This window comes from Lepus europaeus, chromosome 5 (genome assembly GCF_033115175.1).
Source record: "Lepus europaeus isolate LE1 chromosome 5, mLepTim1.pri, whole genome shotgun sequence".
NCBI classification, from domain to species: Eukaryota; Metazoa; Chordata; class Mammalia; order Lagomorpha; family Leporidae; genus Lepus; species Lepus europaeus.
Genome location: NC_084831.1, coordinates 16,464,806 through 16,480,781, shown reverse-complemented (window position 1 = coordinate 16,480,781; position 15,976 = coordinate 16,464,806). Strand labels below are relative to the sequence as shown.

Sequence of the window (15,976 nt, the reverse complement as noted above, 5' to 3'; positions counted from 1 at the left end):
GGGGCTGGGGCGGGAGCGGAGCCCTGAGGGCAGAGCCTGGGTGTCAGAATCCAACCCACACATGGCCTCACCCCAGTCCAGCTCCCACCGTTCCCAGCAGCGAGCCTTGGGCCGGTCACCTCAACTTGCTGAACCTCAGCCTTCTCATCTGAACAGTGGGGATAATACCCCTGTCACCGCCTAGGGTTGTAGAGAATCAAACGAGATAACAATTGTAGGAAAGATGTGCTAACTCTGCAAGTATTCCCGAGGGGTGGGCTTGGGGCAGAGTTAAAATCGCCACTTGGGACGCCTGCTCCTGTGCCTCTGACCCTGCCCATGTGCACCCTGGGGGGCAGCAGCTCGTGGCTCAAGCACATGGGCCCCTGCCACCCACGTGGGAGACATAGATGCAGTTTCTAGCTCCTGGCTATGCCCTGGCCCAGCTGTGCCTGTTGCAGGCATTTGGGGAGTGAACCAGCGGATGGAAGATCTTTCTCCACCTGTCTCTCTGCCTTTCCAATCAATCAATCAATCAATCCATCAGTAAGTACAACAAACAAAAAGCCCAAATATTCCGGTAGAGCGAGTACAGGTTTCTGGCTCCTCTGTCCCTTCCTTGCTGTGTGACCCTCGGCTGGTTGCTTCACCTCTCTGAGTTCCACGTGCTCCTCTGTAGTTTTACCCAACTTCTGCGGGCTCTGAGGACTCAGCAGAACAGGTCACGCCACACCCAAGGCACAGGGTCTGGTGCGTACCAAAGCTCAATTCATGTCCGCTTCCTCCCTGGGCTCGACTTCTGTTCTGTACCATGAGGCCCGGCGGGAGGGCCAGGGACAAGCCACCGCATCTCTTGTGCTCCGGGCCTCAGTTTGTACAACAGTCGCCTCAGCCCCTTCCTCCGGGGTGGGTGTGAGGGGACAGAGAGGACCAGAGGGAAAGCAGGGGCGGGGCGCTGCAGGTGCGGCTATGGCTCTCTCCTGGCCTGCTGCTCCGCTGGCGGGACGCGTTGCCCTGACCAGAGCCCAAATCCCTGTGGCAGACACAGCGACATCCCCCAGCCCACTCGGGGCTCCCCAGGCAGACCAGCAAGGCCTGGCCGAAGGCAGGGAGCCCAGGAGCCCGGCCAGCCCTCGGGGTGGCTTCCCCCAGCGTTCAGGCTGTCAGGGGCCTGTTCCCGGCTCTCTGGGCAGTGAGGACCTGGGCAGCCACCTCCTCTGTCCCGGGTGGGACAGACACCAGTGGGGCTCCTGTGGGGTCTCGGGGTGGGGGTGGGAGGCTCAGGCTGGCCATCTCAGAGACCAGGGCTCCAGCAGGCCGCAGCCTGGGAGGGGCCGCGGGGCCGGGCTGCAGGCGAAGTGAACCCTGCTCCTGGCTCAGTGTCCCTGTCGCTGCAGCGGTGACCATAACCTTTGCCTTGCCGTGTTTCCCTCACGTGGGCCACGTGGGCGTCACTCACATCAAAGCGTCTCATGGGGTGAGACCAGACTGCACAAAAGCAGCCTCCAGGGTCTTCTGGAACAAAGCTGGAGGAGCGAATGCGCATGTGTAAGGCATTATAATTGCCAATGGCATTTCCCCCTGAGCTTGGGAGGAAACCAGATCAGCCAAAAATGGCCTGGGCTCTGAATCCGGCTCTGCATCTGACCCGGGAACGCACCTGGCCGGGTACGCCCCCCTCCCCGCCCCCACTCTGATTTGGGTTTGGGTTTTCCAGGGGCCAGTAAGGAATGAACAATGAGTGAACCCCTCCCCAGAGAGGGGGTAGGAGAGAAGGGACAGGAACCTCAGTGGAAGCCTAGCACCTGCTGTGTGGCCTTGGGCTACTCCCTGTCCCTCTCTGGGCCTAAGCTCAGCAGTGAGGTCGAAGTTGTCACCTGGAGGCCTGAGGTAGGGCGGGCTCAGGACAAAGGGCCCGTGGGAGGGGCGGCCCTGGCGGTGGGCGGGGGCCAGAGCGAGCCGGTGGGAGCGGAGCCAGCTGCCGCAGAGCGGAGCAATGAAAATCTCTTAACCACACAGGATTGTTAACGGCTCCCAAATCCTGTTGTACCACAGGCTTAGAAAGGCTTAAACTGTTAAATGCACAAACTTCCTCAATAAACGGGCCGCTCTCGCCAGATCCTGAGGCCCGGCGGCGGATGAAAAGGCAGCGGCCAGAAGGTGGGGCCTTCCCAGCTGTTCCGGGTCCCCGGGGAGGCAGCCAGGCCCAGCGCTGTCCACCTACGGCTTTCAGCCCCGGGGGCGGCAGGGGCTCCTGGGCCCGAGGGCTTGGGTTCACGTCCTCCCCCTCTGTAGCCACTTTTCCTCTCTGAGCCTCAGTTTCCTCTTCCATGAGGTAGGGGCGACCGAGGGGCGGGGGACACTGCAGAAGGAATGGAAACGGGGTGGGGGGCAGGGGCTGGTGTGGGGGTGCAGCCGCTGCCGGGGCTGCCCGCACCCCATGTTAGGTGCCCCTTGGAGCTCTGACTGCTCTGCTCTGATCCCAGCTCCCTGTCAGTGTGCACACACAGGCCATAGCAGATGTGTCTCTGCTGCCCACAGGGGACAGCCGGACAGGGTTCCAGGCTCCTGGCTCTGGCCTGGCTCAGCCCCGCCGTTGAGGCCATTTGGGGAGTGACCCTAGATCTCTCTGCTCCACCCCCACCCCCCGTTACTCTGCCTTTCAAATAAATAAATAAATGTTTAAAAAAAATAAAAAAGTAGGGGCCGGTGCTATGGTTAATCCGCCACCTGCAGTGCTAACATGGGTGCTGGTTGAGTCCCGGCTGCTCCACTTCCGATCCAGCTCCCTGCTAATGCGCCTGGGAAAGCAGTAGAAGATGGCCCAAGTGCTTGGGCCCCTGCACCCACGTGGGAGACCCAGATGGAGTTCCTGGCTCCTGGCTTCTGACTGGCCCAGCCCTGGCAACTGCAGCCACTTGGGGAGAGAGTGGAAGATCTCTTTCTCTCTCTGATACTCTACCCTTTGAATAAATAAGTCTCTTAAAAAATCAAATAAGTAGATAAATCTTAAAACACCAGGCACTGACGGTGTGACGCTGGCCGAGCCTCCACATCCCCGCGGTATTCTAGCAGGTGACTGCCAGGAAGGGGCGGCCAGGGACTTTCCTCTCTGGCCGGGTGTGGGGGCTCTGCCTCAGAGGCTTGGGTGCCCCCAGCATAAGAGGAGGCGGCCCTGGGGGCTTCCCTACCCCCAGCCTTGCCCTGGGCCTGCCCTCCGCCCTGCCCCACATCTCTCGGTGAGAAAACAGCTCTGTTCAAGGCCCAGCCTCCTTCCTCCTGGAGAAGCCCCCACCCCCCCGGCTAGGGAAGAGCCCCTCGGCCCCCAGCGGGAGCCCCCCAACCAGCTCTCTGCAAAGTCCTGCCTTCCACCAGCTCAGGGGCTCCTCAGGGGCCAGAGTAGAGGTGGGGCTTCCTATACCCATTGCTCAGGTAAGGAAATGGAGGCTCTCCCCATCGCGCCCTGCTGGGGTGGGCTCCGTGGACGGGTGGACAGGGCACGGGCCCCAGGCTTCGAAGGCGGGTGCATTCTGGCGCTGGCTCACTCCAGCTTAGCAAACCGTCCCAGCTAGGTGGGCAGGGTCCGAGGCCGGCTCTGCTACTTGTTGGCCCTGTGGCCTTGGGCAGCCAGCTCCCTTGGCCTCAGTCTCACCATCTGCAGAATGGAGTCAGCGTCCAGTGCAGTCTCCGTGAGAGACGGGAAGTACGTGGGTGGGCCCCGGGCCTCTAGGACTCCCGTTAGAGTCGGCCACCCTTGGTTTTTGATGGGGATGGAAGTGAACTCCTGGCAGCCCCTCCCACCCATCTCCCCCTACCCCTTAGCTGTTCCCTGGCTGGCCGCACCTAGTCTGGATGTCAACGGGAAAGAAGAGATCAATGTCACTGCCAAATCATCTTTTTTTCCTGGATTGTTTCCTTTTCTGCCCTTGGTTCTTCCCATTCTGGGAAAATGGTTCCTCCTCCAGGAAGCCTCCCCAGCTCTCCCCCACTCCCTGCTAAGCACCCTCAGGCCTAGTTACGAATGGAGCTGTCCCTGCATCCTAGACTGGACGTGGCAGGAGGGCAGGAAGGGCTTTTGTCCCCTCAGCAGCCTCCATACATGGCCCAGGGCCCAGTGCACAGGAGGTACTTGGGGAGTGTTATTTAAGTGAAAAATCCAAGTGCTGTTATGAGGATCCAGAGGCTAAACTGTCCAATATTTCCCGCTCAGACTGCCAGGAACATGAAGACTATGAGCAAGAAATCATCTCATCCCCTGGAGACGCGGATCCTCCCGGTCAGCCAGCAGGAGAGGAGCGAGAACTGAAGGGACCCCACTCTGGCGGCCTCTGGGCCTTTGCACCGCCTCCTCCTTGCCTTGCTACTTCCCACTTCCACCGAAGTGACCCCTCTTCCAGAGCCCTCCCTGACCCCTGCTGTCCTGGAGGACACTCCCCAGGAGCGGGGAGGGAGGGAGGTGCCTCTGTCAGCTCGCCCGGGCCCCTCCGCCCACTCTGCTGTCCCCTGTCCCCTCTCCCTGTCCACGGACACCCCTGGCAACGTCTCCAGACTGGGTGGTCCTTGAGGCGAGCCTCTGGGGGCACGACTGAGCTTTCAGAGGGCCCCGCTGCCTGGCACACGGCCGCACTCAGTGTGGGCGCCCTCTGGGCGTCTCCGAAGGCGTCGCAGAACCCTCCAGGGAGCAGAGAGATCAGATGTGACGCCCAGCGCACGTCGCACAATGGACGGACGGACGGACGGACCAATGGGTGCACAGGAAAGGAGCAGTGCAGGAGCTGTGTGACTCTCGTCCAGGGTTCAAGGGCACAGACTCGGCGTGAGCATGCTGGCCGGAGTCCCCATCCTAGAGGGCTGGCCTGTGTGGTCCAAGCCCGGCCTCCGTCTGGGGGTGCAGGGCCCCTGCAGCAGCCGCTGCCTCCCCAGCGAGTCTCCGCCCTGCCCTTGAAGAGAAACTCAACTTTTTTTTTTTTTTGGGGGGGGGGGTGGTCTGGGCCTCCCTCCCACTTAGCATTCCAACCTCACGCCTTCCCCAGCGGCACAGGCCCTGCCAGCTGGCCGCCTCTCTCCTTTTCCTCATCCCGGCCTGAGCGCACCCCACCCCCGCACGCTTCCCCAGACACATCTGGGCCCCTGGTGCAGCCTCTGTGGGGAGGAGACCACCTCGAGGGTGGCCCAGCATCCAACCCTGAGGGCCCAGAGAGGACCTCTGGCCTCTGGCCCCTTCCCTCCCTGGGCTGGGGAAGCATGGGATTCTGGGAGTAAAGCAGAAAACTGAGCCGCGGGCGTCATGTCCCTGGCTGGCGAGCACACGGGAAATCAGGCGCTCTCACGGGCTGCGGCCAGGAGGCCGGCACAGCCCAGCCTTCCTGGGGGTGATCTGGCAACGCGAAACCAGAGCCCCAGAAAAAGAGCCTCTCTGCGGACCCCACAGCTCGTGGCCTGGAAGTGCAGCCTCCGCAAACAGCGGCAGCACAGCGAGTGGCCGGGAAACAGGAGCAACAGCGCTCACCCCGGCATTCGCTGGGCACGGTGACACACAGCAGGGAGCCTCCCCACGGATCCGCAGAGGGATGGCAAGGGGAGTGGGCATTGGGGGCCGGAGCTGTGGCGTAGCGGGTAAAGCCGCCCACCGCCTACAGTGCCCGCATCCCGTATGGGCGCTGGTTCGAGTCCTGGCTGCTCCACTTCTGATCCAGCTTCCTGCTAATGTGCCTGGGAAAGCAGTGGAGGATGGTTCAAGTCCTTGGGCCCCTGCACCTGTGGACCTGGAGGAAGCCCCTGGCTCCTGGCTTTGGCCTGGCCCAGCTCTGGCTGTTGCAGCCATTTGGGGAGTGAACCAGCAGATGGAAGACCTCGTTCTCTCTCTCTGTCTCTCCCTCTCTCTCTGTAATTCTTTCAAATAAATAAAATAAATCTTTAAGAAAATAATAAACTAAAAAGAAAAAGAGGGGGCATTTCCCCCAGGGTGCTAAGAGCCTCGCCAGTAAGGCTGCAGCTCCAACACAGCCCAGGACAATGGTGGGGGGGGGGGGGGGCGGTCAGCGAGCTCAACGTCCTCACTCATCTTTAGCATAAAAAAAATCAATAGGTATAAATATTCATCGGTACACCTGGAAGAGGCCGGTCCACTCCCAGCGGCTCTCTGTGGGTGACTTTAATTTTCTCCTTTTTACTTATCAGTCATTCCAAAGATTCTACAAACAACCCACATTGCTTCTGTGTAAGAAGTTATTTTGAAATTTAAAAAGCTCATGGGGGCAGGGCCGAAGTTGTGGCATAGCAGGTACAGCGGAGGCCTGTGACACCCACATCCCATGGGGACGCAGGTTTGAGTCCCGGCTGCTCCACTTTCGATTCAGATCTCTGCCAATGGCCTGGGAAAGCAGCAAGTACCTGGGCCCCTGTACCCATGTGGGAGACCCAGATGAAGCTCCTGGCTCCTGGCTTTGGCCTGGCCCAGCCCTGGCCGTTGTGGCCATCTGAGGAGTGAACCAGTGGATGGAAGATCTCTCTGTCTCTCTGTCACTCTGTAACTCTTTCAAAATAATTAAATAAACAAACCTTTTAAAAAAAAGCCACATGGGGGGCCATTCATAGGCAAAGGCAGTGTCCCAGAAAACTCCCAATTCTTTTTTTCCCTAACATCTTTCTCAGTTACTCTGGACAGAGGTTGTGGGAAGGTCAAGTGCTTGCCCAAGGTCACACAGCTTAGGAGAAGCCAAGGTCAAGGAGAGGCCATGGTGGAGGAGAGAGCAGGGCTGGGGGCTGCAAGGCAGGGCGGGGCAGGTGGAGAAGAGGACCAGGCTGGAGGAGCAGGCCAGCAGCTGGGAGCCGGGAGGAGCAAGCCGGGAAGAGCAAGCCGGAGTCGGCGAGCATACACGTGTGCAGCCGCCCCGAGCTGGCACGCGGCCCCTCTCCCCATCCAAGCTAAATATTAAAACTCCCGTTCCACCCGGATAGCATCGCAGCCATCACACTGCCCGCGGAGCTGCCTCTGGATGCATTATAGCCGCGGAGAGAGGCAGGCAGGGCCTCCAAGGGCGGGCAGGCTCCTGCTGAGGCCGAGCCCGGGAAAGACCAAGGGAAATGGGGACACAGGCAGACCCACTTGGCGAAGTGGAGGTGGGCCACACTTACAGTCTAACCTGGGAGGGGCCGGGAGGGGCCAGAGACACCCACTCAGGGCCCCGGGGCATCCCTTGCCCCCTCCAGCGTACCTGCTGCAGGGAGCCCCAGCAGAATCTGTGATCCTGAGGGTGGGGTTGGGGAGGGGGGGACCAGGAGACGGCCAGTGGCAGCCGTGTGGCCACTGTAGGCTGGCATCAGGCACCAGGCAAACAGTGAGAGCAGGGCCCTATCCCCTTCACCCAGCAGAGCCCCTGCCATCTGCCCAGTGTCCCGTGCTGTCACACCTCAGGCCTGGTCCACACAGTTCCCGCCTCCTCCCACCCTCCCCCACCACCAAGTCCTCCCTGAGTCGAGGGCCTCATTCCACCCAAAGCCTCCAGGCCAGGAGGGCCCCAGGCAGGCACGGGGAAAGCCACTGGGGACCCAGGTCAGAGGAGACGCCTTCTCCCCGGTGTTCCCAGCAAGCCTTGACGGCCCTCATTCGGCAGGACCATGCTCTGCCTTGTCCCCAGCATGTGCGTCCCCGGCCCAGCCCAGAGCCACTTGAGGCCAAACCCTGAGTCTTCAGCTTTCTTGGGGGCCCTAGCCTGGGAACACGCCCTTGCCCCCCTCCCCCCCTGCTGGGGCAGCAGGCTCAGCTCAGATGGCACCTTCTCCGAGCACTTTCCTGATTTTTATTATTTTCTCCCCTTCTACCCATCACAGTCCATACTGAGTTTCTTTCCTCCCATCCGTTCATCATGACTAAAAACTCCGGGAGGGCAACAGATGTGTTTGTGTTGCTCACTTCTGCCATCCCCGGCACCCAGCGTGTGCCAGGCTCCCAGGCCTGCAGGAGAGCTGCTGGTACACAGTGGTAGTACAGCGAGTTACAGAGGCTGATAGGCCGGGTCCCTGTTAGAAGGAGAAAAGGTGTACAAAATATGTGCTTTTCCCCCCCAGAAGCTGCCTTTAGCAAGACAAAAGTGCTGATTCCACCCTCCTGAGTTCCTAGTTTTGCCATGAGAATAGAAAGAAGAAGTTACCCAACCCAGCCTTTGGAAGGCTTTTTGTTTTATCCAGAGCAGGCAAAATAGGATTCTGGCCTTCTGCTGGGTTTTCCCGGCCCTTGGATCCTTCCAGGAATTGTGCTTAGAAGACTCCACTCCCACCAGCTTCTGGGGTCTTCTGTCTTGGAGCCCCCTCCTGACTGCCCTGGCAGGAGGTTTCTGACTTCAGCAAAGCTTGCTTTGCTCACTGCCTTGTCCACATGGAAATTCCTCAACTACGTGAAACAGGAACCAAGGTGATCTTCATTGCCATTTTCCCCGTAAATGTACTCAATATGTGCTTATTAGCTAAATGGCATAGGTGCTCAATACTTGCTTATTAGAGAGCTAAATGGGGGCTGGTGTGGTGGTGCAGTCGGTTAAGCCACTGCCTGCAGCGCCGGCATCCCATATGGGCATCAGTTTGAGTCCTGGCTGCTCCACTTCCAACCCAGCTCCCTGCTAATGCACCTGGGAAAGCAGTGGAAGATGGCCCAAGTGCCACCCACATGAGAGACCGGGAAGAAGCTCCTGGCTTCAGCCTGGTCCAGCCCTGGCTGTTGCAGCCTTGTCAGGGAGTAAAACAGTGGATAGAAGATTTCTCTCTGTCTTTCCCTATCTCTCTCTCTCTCTCTGTAACTCTGCCTTTCAAATAAATAAAGTCTTTAAAAAAAAAAAAGAGAGAGAGAGAGCCAAATGGCATACAAAAAGTACTCAATTATTGGTGTCTCCAGACTCCCCCCGTCCCACTGTGCCCTGCACACAGTGGGCACCAGAGGAAATTGGTGTTGCCCCTAGTCTTGTCCGCCACTCGCCGAATGAGGAATCAGCCCCCTCTTAGCCTCAACTGCCCACCTGGGATGGCGGCCACTCCCCACCTGCCTTCTGGCTCCAGCCTTAGTGCTCTAATTTATCTTAGCAAAGCAAGGACCTTTCCCCCATCCAACTGTTCCAGTGTTCAATGGACCCTTTAAACTACAGCCTCCTAGAGACTATGCTAACGGTGCTCCCTGGTTTGCGGCGGGGCGGGGGATGGGCTCGTGGGCACCCCCTTGTCCAGCCGAGGGTGTGCTGTCACTCCCTGTGTTTGATGGCCTCTTAGAGAACCATCAGGCTGCCAGTGGCAAGTGCTGGCTCTGGGGACCCTCCCGGGGCCACACCACTAGCCCTGGGGAAGAGGTTTGAGCCAGACCCACGAGCCGGCATCTTCACCGTCCTGCTGGGTGATTCTGATCCATGGCGAAGGCCGAGAATCCCCGAGCTGGACGACGAGAAAGTGCTCGGCCGCCATTCTGGCGCGAGCTGCAGCCACCGCTCCCCCACGGCCTGGTCCGTCAGGCACTCGGGCTGGGGCAGCCTCACATCTGGGTGGCTGCCGCACAGGCCACAGCAGCAGCTGGAGCCCTTCTGGGCTCCTGGAGCTCATTAATCACTCCCGGTCTGGTCCCCATTCACCCCGGGGCCGGAGGAGGAGAGGGCCGTGGGACGGAGCTGCATGGGCACCTGCTGCTCCTGCGTCACCTGGCACCCGCACTCCCTGAGGCCGAGATGCTGCCCATGACAGGTGACCTCCAAGATGGCCCCAGCGGCTCACACCTGGGTCATGGCTTTCCTTGGAGTAGGGGCTGAATTTGCCATCTTGCTTTGTAAGGGAGGACACACGGCCGAAGTGACACGGATTGTGGCTCTGTCCTGGGTGCCTCTGACGCTCTCTGGGCTCACTGCAAGTGTGAGACGCCTGCCAAGAATGACAGACGCGAGGGAGCGTGGGCGAGCCGAGCCCGCAGGTGTGCTGCAGCCCCTAGCTGCACACTCATGGGAGGCTCCTAGCTGGAAACCCCGTCTCAGCCACCCCCGGGTTGCTCAGAATCTCGGCGATAGTGACTGTGGGCCGTGTTTCAGGGTAACATGTGCAGCAGGAGGTGCCCAGTGCACCCCCTTCTCCGAGCCCCCCTCCAGCAACAGTTCTTCCTGGGTCCTTCCTAAGCCCCTAGCCAGAGCCACGTCAAGTCAACTCATGTCCCCTGGTCTTGATTCATGCAGACCCGCCCCTCAGAAGTCCTGGAACCAATTCAACAGCCCCCAGCACCCCCCAGACTCAGGGCCAATGCCGCCTCCTTGGTGGAGTCTTCTGCCATTTTCTGGGCCCACCACAGCCCCAGCAGTTTCTATTCAAACAAGGCTAATGCGTCATGGGCTTTGTTCATTCACAGGTATGTCTCCCCCGCTACCTGATGCCCAGCGTAAGTCGGTAATAGTTTGGTGAGTGACTAAGGGATCAACAATGAAGCACGGGTTCCCATTGGCGCATTCTGCCCCCACCCCTGCCGTTTTCCAAGGCTGTGAACATCCACATTCACGGATTTACAACCAAATTTGTTACCTTCCCCAAGGGAGCAGCCTTTTCTCCCAGATTCCCCATTTCTTTTCTAGAACCTTCACCTCCCTGCAGATGGAATCCCCTGCAGGCTCCTCCCCTTCCCCACTCTCCAGCCAGTCTTCACAGAGGTCTGCTTCACTGGCCACACCCCTTGCTCACCAGCACCCCAGCACTGTGGAGGAAGGGCCCGGCTCCCCTCCCCCATCCTCCCACAGCCACACAGGGCAGGAGGCTGGAGCCGCAGGGGAGCCTCATGGCAACCATCCCCAGGCTAAACTTCCATGGACTCCCTGCTACCAGTGGGATAGGGTCGGCATTGGAGGCACCCTGGGACACACCTGGGGCACACCAGGAGGCTCCTAATCCCCTACACCCCTGCCAGCCCAGCTCATAGGCAGGCACCTGCCGCAAGTGGGCTTTGCATAGTTGGCTTCTAGCAAGCACTTCCTGTGTGCTGAGAACCCCGATAACGCTCTCAACTGCTCATAGCCGCCCTACGCAGGTGGGCCTTGCCCTTGGCCAGCGTCCCTGGGCTTCCCCCAGCAAGGCTGTGATTTGAACCCAGCTCTGCCCGTGCCGTCACAGCCTTCCCACCACTGCCTCGTGCCTCTCCAAACTCCTTATGCTTGCAAACTCCCTGCCCGAGTCTTTGCCAGAGTCACCAAGACCGGTGCTATATTTCCCTCCCGCGAACTCTGGCCTGGGTAAGAAGCCAGATCTTCCCCGTTCTCTCTGCAGGGATTCTCTGAGCCTCATTTTTTTCTTCCATGTAAAACAGTTCTTTCCCTCAAGGGCTCCGTGAGGGCTAAATGAGTTCATTCACAGAAGCGCTCAGCACAGTCCCCGTGGCAGCCCTGGAGCCCGGCTCAAGGGAACATGCACACGCCCTTCTCTGAATAGGCAGTGACCACGTGACCCGCCCCGCCCCCCCGGCGTGTGTACAGGTGGACCATGTGGGCCGCCACAGGTATGAATTTCACCTGCCACCCTCTCCCCGCCCCTCTGCCCTGCCCACAGCAGCCTCCCAGCTCCTGGGTTCCCGGAGGGAGGAGCCTCAACCTGGGCCATGCCGGGCAGGTGGCATGGGGTGAGGCGAAAGCGCTTCCTGTCGGGTCACTTCCGCACAGCCTGGCTTGTTCTGGTCACGGAGTAAAAGCTCCGTGCATGTTAAGTCATTCACACAGCAGGGCGATCTATTCTAGCTCGTCTCCTTAGAAAACCTCACCATTGCCGTCATAAATAATCATGAAATAACGACAACGAGAAAGCTGTATCCTCACACCAACCGATTCGATCATCTGGTGTCGCACCTGTCGTGTGCGTGCGTGTGTGTGTGTGTGTATGTGTGCGCGCACGCGTGCATAGATCAATGTGCTGGAAGTGTTCCCCACACCCCTACAAAGAGAGGGCTTGGACACCCTGGCCGCGGGGGCCCCACGGTCAGCTCCAGGCCCTGGCCCGCCTGGGCCCTCGGCTGCCAGGCCCGCGTCTGCAGCGGTAGCGACGTCCCGCGCTCACAGGGGCACGTGCCCCGCCGCGGCCCTTACCTCGGCAGACGGTGCCGTTCTCCACGGCCTCGAAGCCCGCCTTGCACATGCAGCGTCCGATGGGCACCAGCCACTCGCCGTCCCCGTTACAGTACAGCTTGATGGGCACGTCCACCTCCTCGGCGTTGGCAATGCAGCTGCCCCGGGCGGCCACCAGGGACGTGCTCTCGGCCCCCGACAGTGTCTCCTGGAAGACGGCGCCGTTCTGGATGACACGGGGGCACTTGCGGTAGAAGACGCGCACGGCGATGAGGGACATGCAGCCGCCGTAGTCCTGGAAGGCCAGGTAGAAGCCAGCGCGGGACACGGGCCCGAAGCTCCGCACCTCCGTGTTGATTTTCATGACCCGGCCGCCCAGGTCCACCTGCGAGAAGCTCTCGTCGGCGGCAATGGTGTCCACCTTCACCCACGGGTTCTCCATCCAGTTGGGGAAGGTCTTGGTGGCCGAGTCGAAGTCGGCCTCGTAGTAGTAGAGGTTGAAGGTCTCCTTGCAGGAGCCGGGCACGCTGGGGATGCTGCTGCAGTCACGCACCGAGAACTTCATCTCCACGTGGATACGGTGGGCGCCGCGGCGCCGGATGAACTTGGTCCGCAGCCAGTTGTTCTGGCTCGACTCAAACACGTTGCACACCTGGTAGGTGCGGATGGTGTTCATGTTCTCGTCGTAGCCGCTCACTTCTTCCCACTGCGGGCGAAATGCTGGTCAGGTCGGGGAGGAAGCGGCTCCGCCCCCGGTCAGCGCCCAAGTCCACCTCCTCCTGGAATCCTCCGGGCTGATGGCGGAGGTATCAGAAACTCCCAGGCTGTCTGAGAGGGGAGACATGGCCCTGGGGAATTCCCAGCCTCTAAGGGGGACACGCCAATCTGGTGGGAAAGGCACACGGCTTGCCCTTGGAGTTGCTCCTGGCCCGCGTGGGAGCCGTGGCCCTCACTGTCAGGGGTCCGCTAACCTGATAAAGCAGAAGTGCCCACCCGAAAGGGACAGTAGTGGGGGTGCTGCCCGTGGGGAGCGCCGTCTGACGGAAGCGGGCACAGCTCCGGGCTCGGGGGCTGCCAGCGTGGTGAGGGGACCGGACTTCCGTCCTGTGGGAGCTCCCTGAGCGAGCAGGGAGACACAGCCCTGGGCTTCAGGACTCCCAGTCTGACGGGGGAAATCAGTCCCCACCCCTACCAGCCCCCCCGAACTCCCCGGATGCTGGGGAAGACAGGGCCCTCCCCATGGAGCAGCTCTGCTCTGGGCTTTCAGGTCAGCACTGCGGTGCTAGGCCGGGTGAGGAATGTTACAAGGGCCCGGGGCCCCCGAGACTCCTCAAAGACCCCTGGGGCTAGGCCTTGGTTCCCACTCTGCCCACCTCCAGCCCCTCTCCGGCTGCCTGGGATCCTGTATTCACCCACTCTTCCCTGGCCCTCGGCGTACCCAGCCCGCCCGGTCCGCTCTCCCCAGAGGCAAAGAGCTTGCAGGGGGCACCATCTATCCTGTCCTCCTCTGGGGTGGGGGCCCCATGCTGTTGGGCTGCTTTCGCCTGGGGGTGACAGCAGAACGCCCCCTCCCCGCCGACGCCGGGCCCGGGGCTGGGTGCCCTGACACTATCGCCTTTGACAATCACTCGTGCGTGGTTGATTCTACCACTGAGGGAGTAGAGGGCAAACAGGCGAGGACACAGGCCCAGATCAGGCAAACCCAGACCATTCCGTGTGCTCGCCCGCGCTGCCTGGAACACAAGGACACAGCTGCGCCCCAGGAGCCCTGGGTTCTAACCCCAGCTCTGCTCACAATATGTGTGACCTTGGGCAAGTCACTTCCTGTCTCTGGGCTTCTATTTCCCCAACTGCCTAATGTGACTCTGGGGGCAGGTGATGGAGCAGGGTCCCCCTAAAGTGGCCGCGCTGTGTGCTACTGCTCAGATTCTCAGAGCCGAGCAGGCATGGCGTAGAGTGAGGGCCACCAGCCCGAGGAGGGTCAGGCGCGTGGGGAGCCGGCTGGAGCCTGCAGGCCCCATCTCTACCGCAATGGCGACTCCAAAGCTCCCTACATTAAATTTTTTTTTTTTTTTTGGTGGCACCATGTGACAAAGTCAGCCCCTTGTTACAACCACTGCTCTTCTTCAGAACTTAATTAGAGCACTTAATTAGAGCACTTTGCCTTTCTCCCCTCTCTCTAATTAACATGCGGAGGCCCTGCAGCCTAAACACCCCAAATAATTGCGTCCGGGGGCCCTGCAGCCCAGCCTGGCCTCATTACTGGCAGGGTGGGGCTGCGGGCCCTGCCGCCTTCACAGATGGAAAATTGGTGACAAGAAAGAGCCACAGAAAGAGGCCTGACCCTGGGGCCCTGCCTATTGAGAGCGCAGGCCTGGGGGAGAAGTGGGGGGGGGGTGAGCGATTGCAGCGCCCTGGGGCAGCAGCTGAGTCCTGGGGGATGGAGGAGCTGGGGTGGGGGGAAGGGCAGGGCGAGTGGCGGAGTCTACAGCTCACAGAGAGCAGCGGGAGTGAATGATGGCGCAGAGGCGACGGCCTCGGCGCGATTACGATCAGCGGTGCTCTATACTGGGCAGCAGCGCATCGCTCACCTGGCAGAAGACCGCCCAGCGGTCCTGGCAGGAAGGCCTCATCGCGCCCATTTATGGATGAGGAAACTAGAGGGAGCTCGGAGAGACCGGTGAGCTGGCTGTGGCTGGAGGAAGAGGAATCTCAGGCCACACCCAGCCTTGCTCTGGGGAAGTTCACGGTCAGGGGAGCACAGGCCCCAGCGTAGGAGACAGGAGGAGCCCAGGGAGGGGGAGCGTGGTGTTAGGGACCCGGGGCGGGGTCCCAGCCCTGGATACAGCCTGAGCCCCATCACCTAGCTACAGGGCCTTGAGCAGCCTCAGCTTCCCCATGTATAAAATGGGCGGAGTGTGGGTACAGCCTGGGGATCTCGTGGGCATCCTTGCATGTTGTCATGGCAACTGGTGCCTAGCAAAGGCAGAGGACTTGGGGGTGGTGGGCAGTGAGGGGTCTGGCTCAGCTGAGTTGGGCCCCAAGCCGTGGGGAAGGGGCTGGAGTTGGAGGGGGCGATCAGGCCCTCAGCGGAGCCTGACACATCTTGGGGGGAACCAAGTGGGGTTTGGGAGGCCCCGACTCACCCCTGACGGAGGGTGCACCATCCATCCCAGCTCAGCCGTCGCTGTGGTGGAGTCCATCAGGGTTTCTGTGGGGAAGAGCCAAGAGTCATGGGCCGGCCCACCTACCAGCTGCTGTCAATCACTCTGCAGCAGCCCTGAGATCCCTCCCTTTTGCATCCTTTTCCCTTCCATTGCCCCAGACAGCAGGCTATCCTTCTAGACTCCGCCTCTCCACCCCCTAACCCCACCTACTCTCACGTCCCAGCCAATCATTTGGTTCTATTAGGTTCCACCCCTGTAGGCCCAACTGCAGCTCCTCCACCTACGATCAAGTCCCACCCTCCCAGCCAATCACCTCCAGCTAACCTAGGTACTGGCCTTTCCCTCCTCTTCCGTAGAGTCAGGGTCCTAACCTGGGGTCTCCTTCATGGGTGTCAAAGGGTACACTACCACTCAAAATTTTACATCAGGGGCCGGCGTTGTGGTGCAGCAGGTTAAGCCGCTGCCTGCCATGCCACCATCACATATGAGCACTGGCTGGAGTCCTGGCTGCTCCACTTCTGATCCAGCTCCCTGCTAATGCATCTGGGACAGCAGCAGACGATGGCCCATGCGCTTGGGCCCCTGCCATCCATGTGGGAGACCAGGATGGAGTTCCTGGCTCCCGGCTTTGGCCTGGCCCAGCTCTAATACTTTCAAATAAATAAAACAAATCTTCAAAAAATTGTGTACATCACACTTTGTATATCCGTTCACTGTTTAGCTGGCATCAACTTCTAAAAACCTGGAACGTGGGTGAGCTTTGGCGCC

General features: G+C 60.3%; 1 protein-coding gene across 3 annotated transcripts in view; it reads right to left on the bottom strand.

Moving 5' to 3' along the window:
- The window catches only part of EPHB2 (EPH receptor B2), a 170,959-nt gene that overhangs the window by 102,594 nt on the left and 52,389 nt on the right, over window positions 1–15,976 (bottom strand). For all 3 annotated transcript variants that reach the window (XM_062190599.1, XM_062190600.1, XM_062190598.1), the window contains exons 2-3: window positions 15,188–15,252; window positions 12,063–12,747 (exon numbers count right to left, since the gene is read on the bottom strand). In XM_062190599.1, coding sequence (XP_062046583.1) covers window positions 12,063–12,747; window positions 15,188–15,252 — 750 coding nt within the window. The remainder of the gene's footprint in view (window positions 1–12,062; window positions 12,748–15,187; window positions 15,253–15,976) is intronic.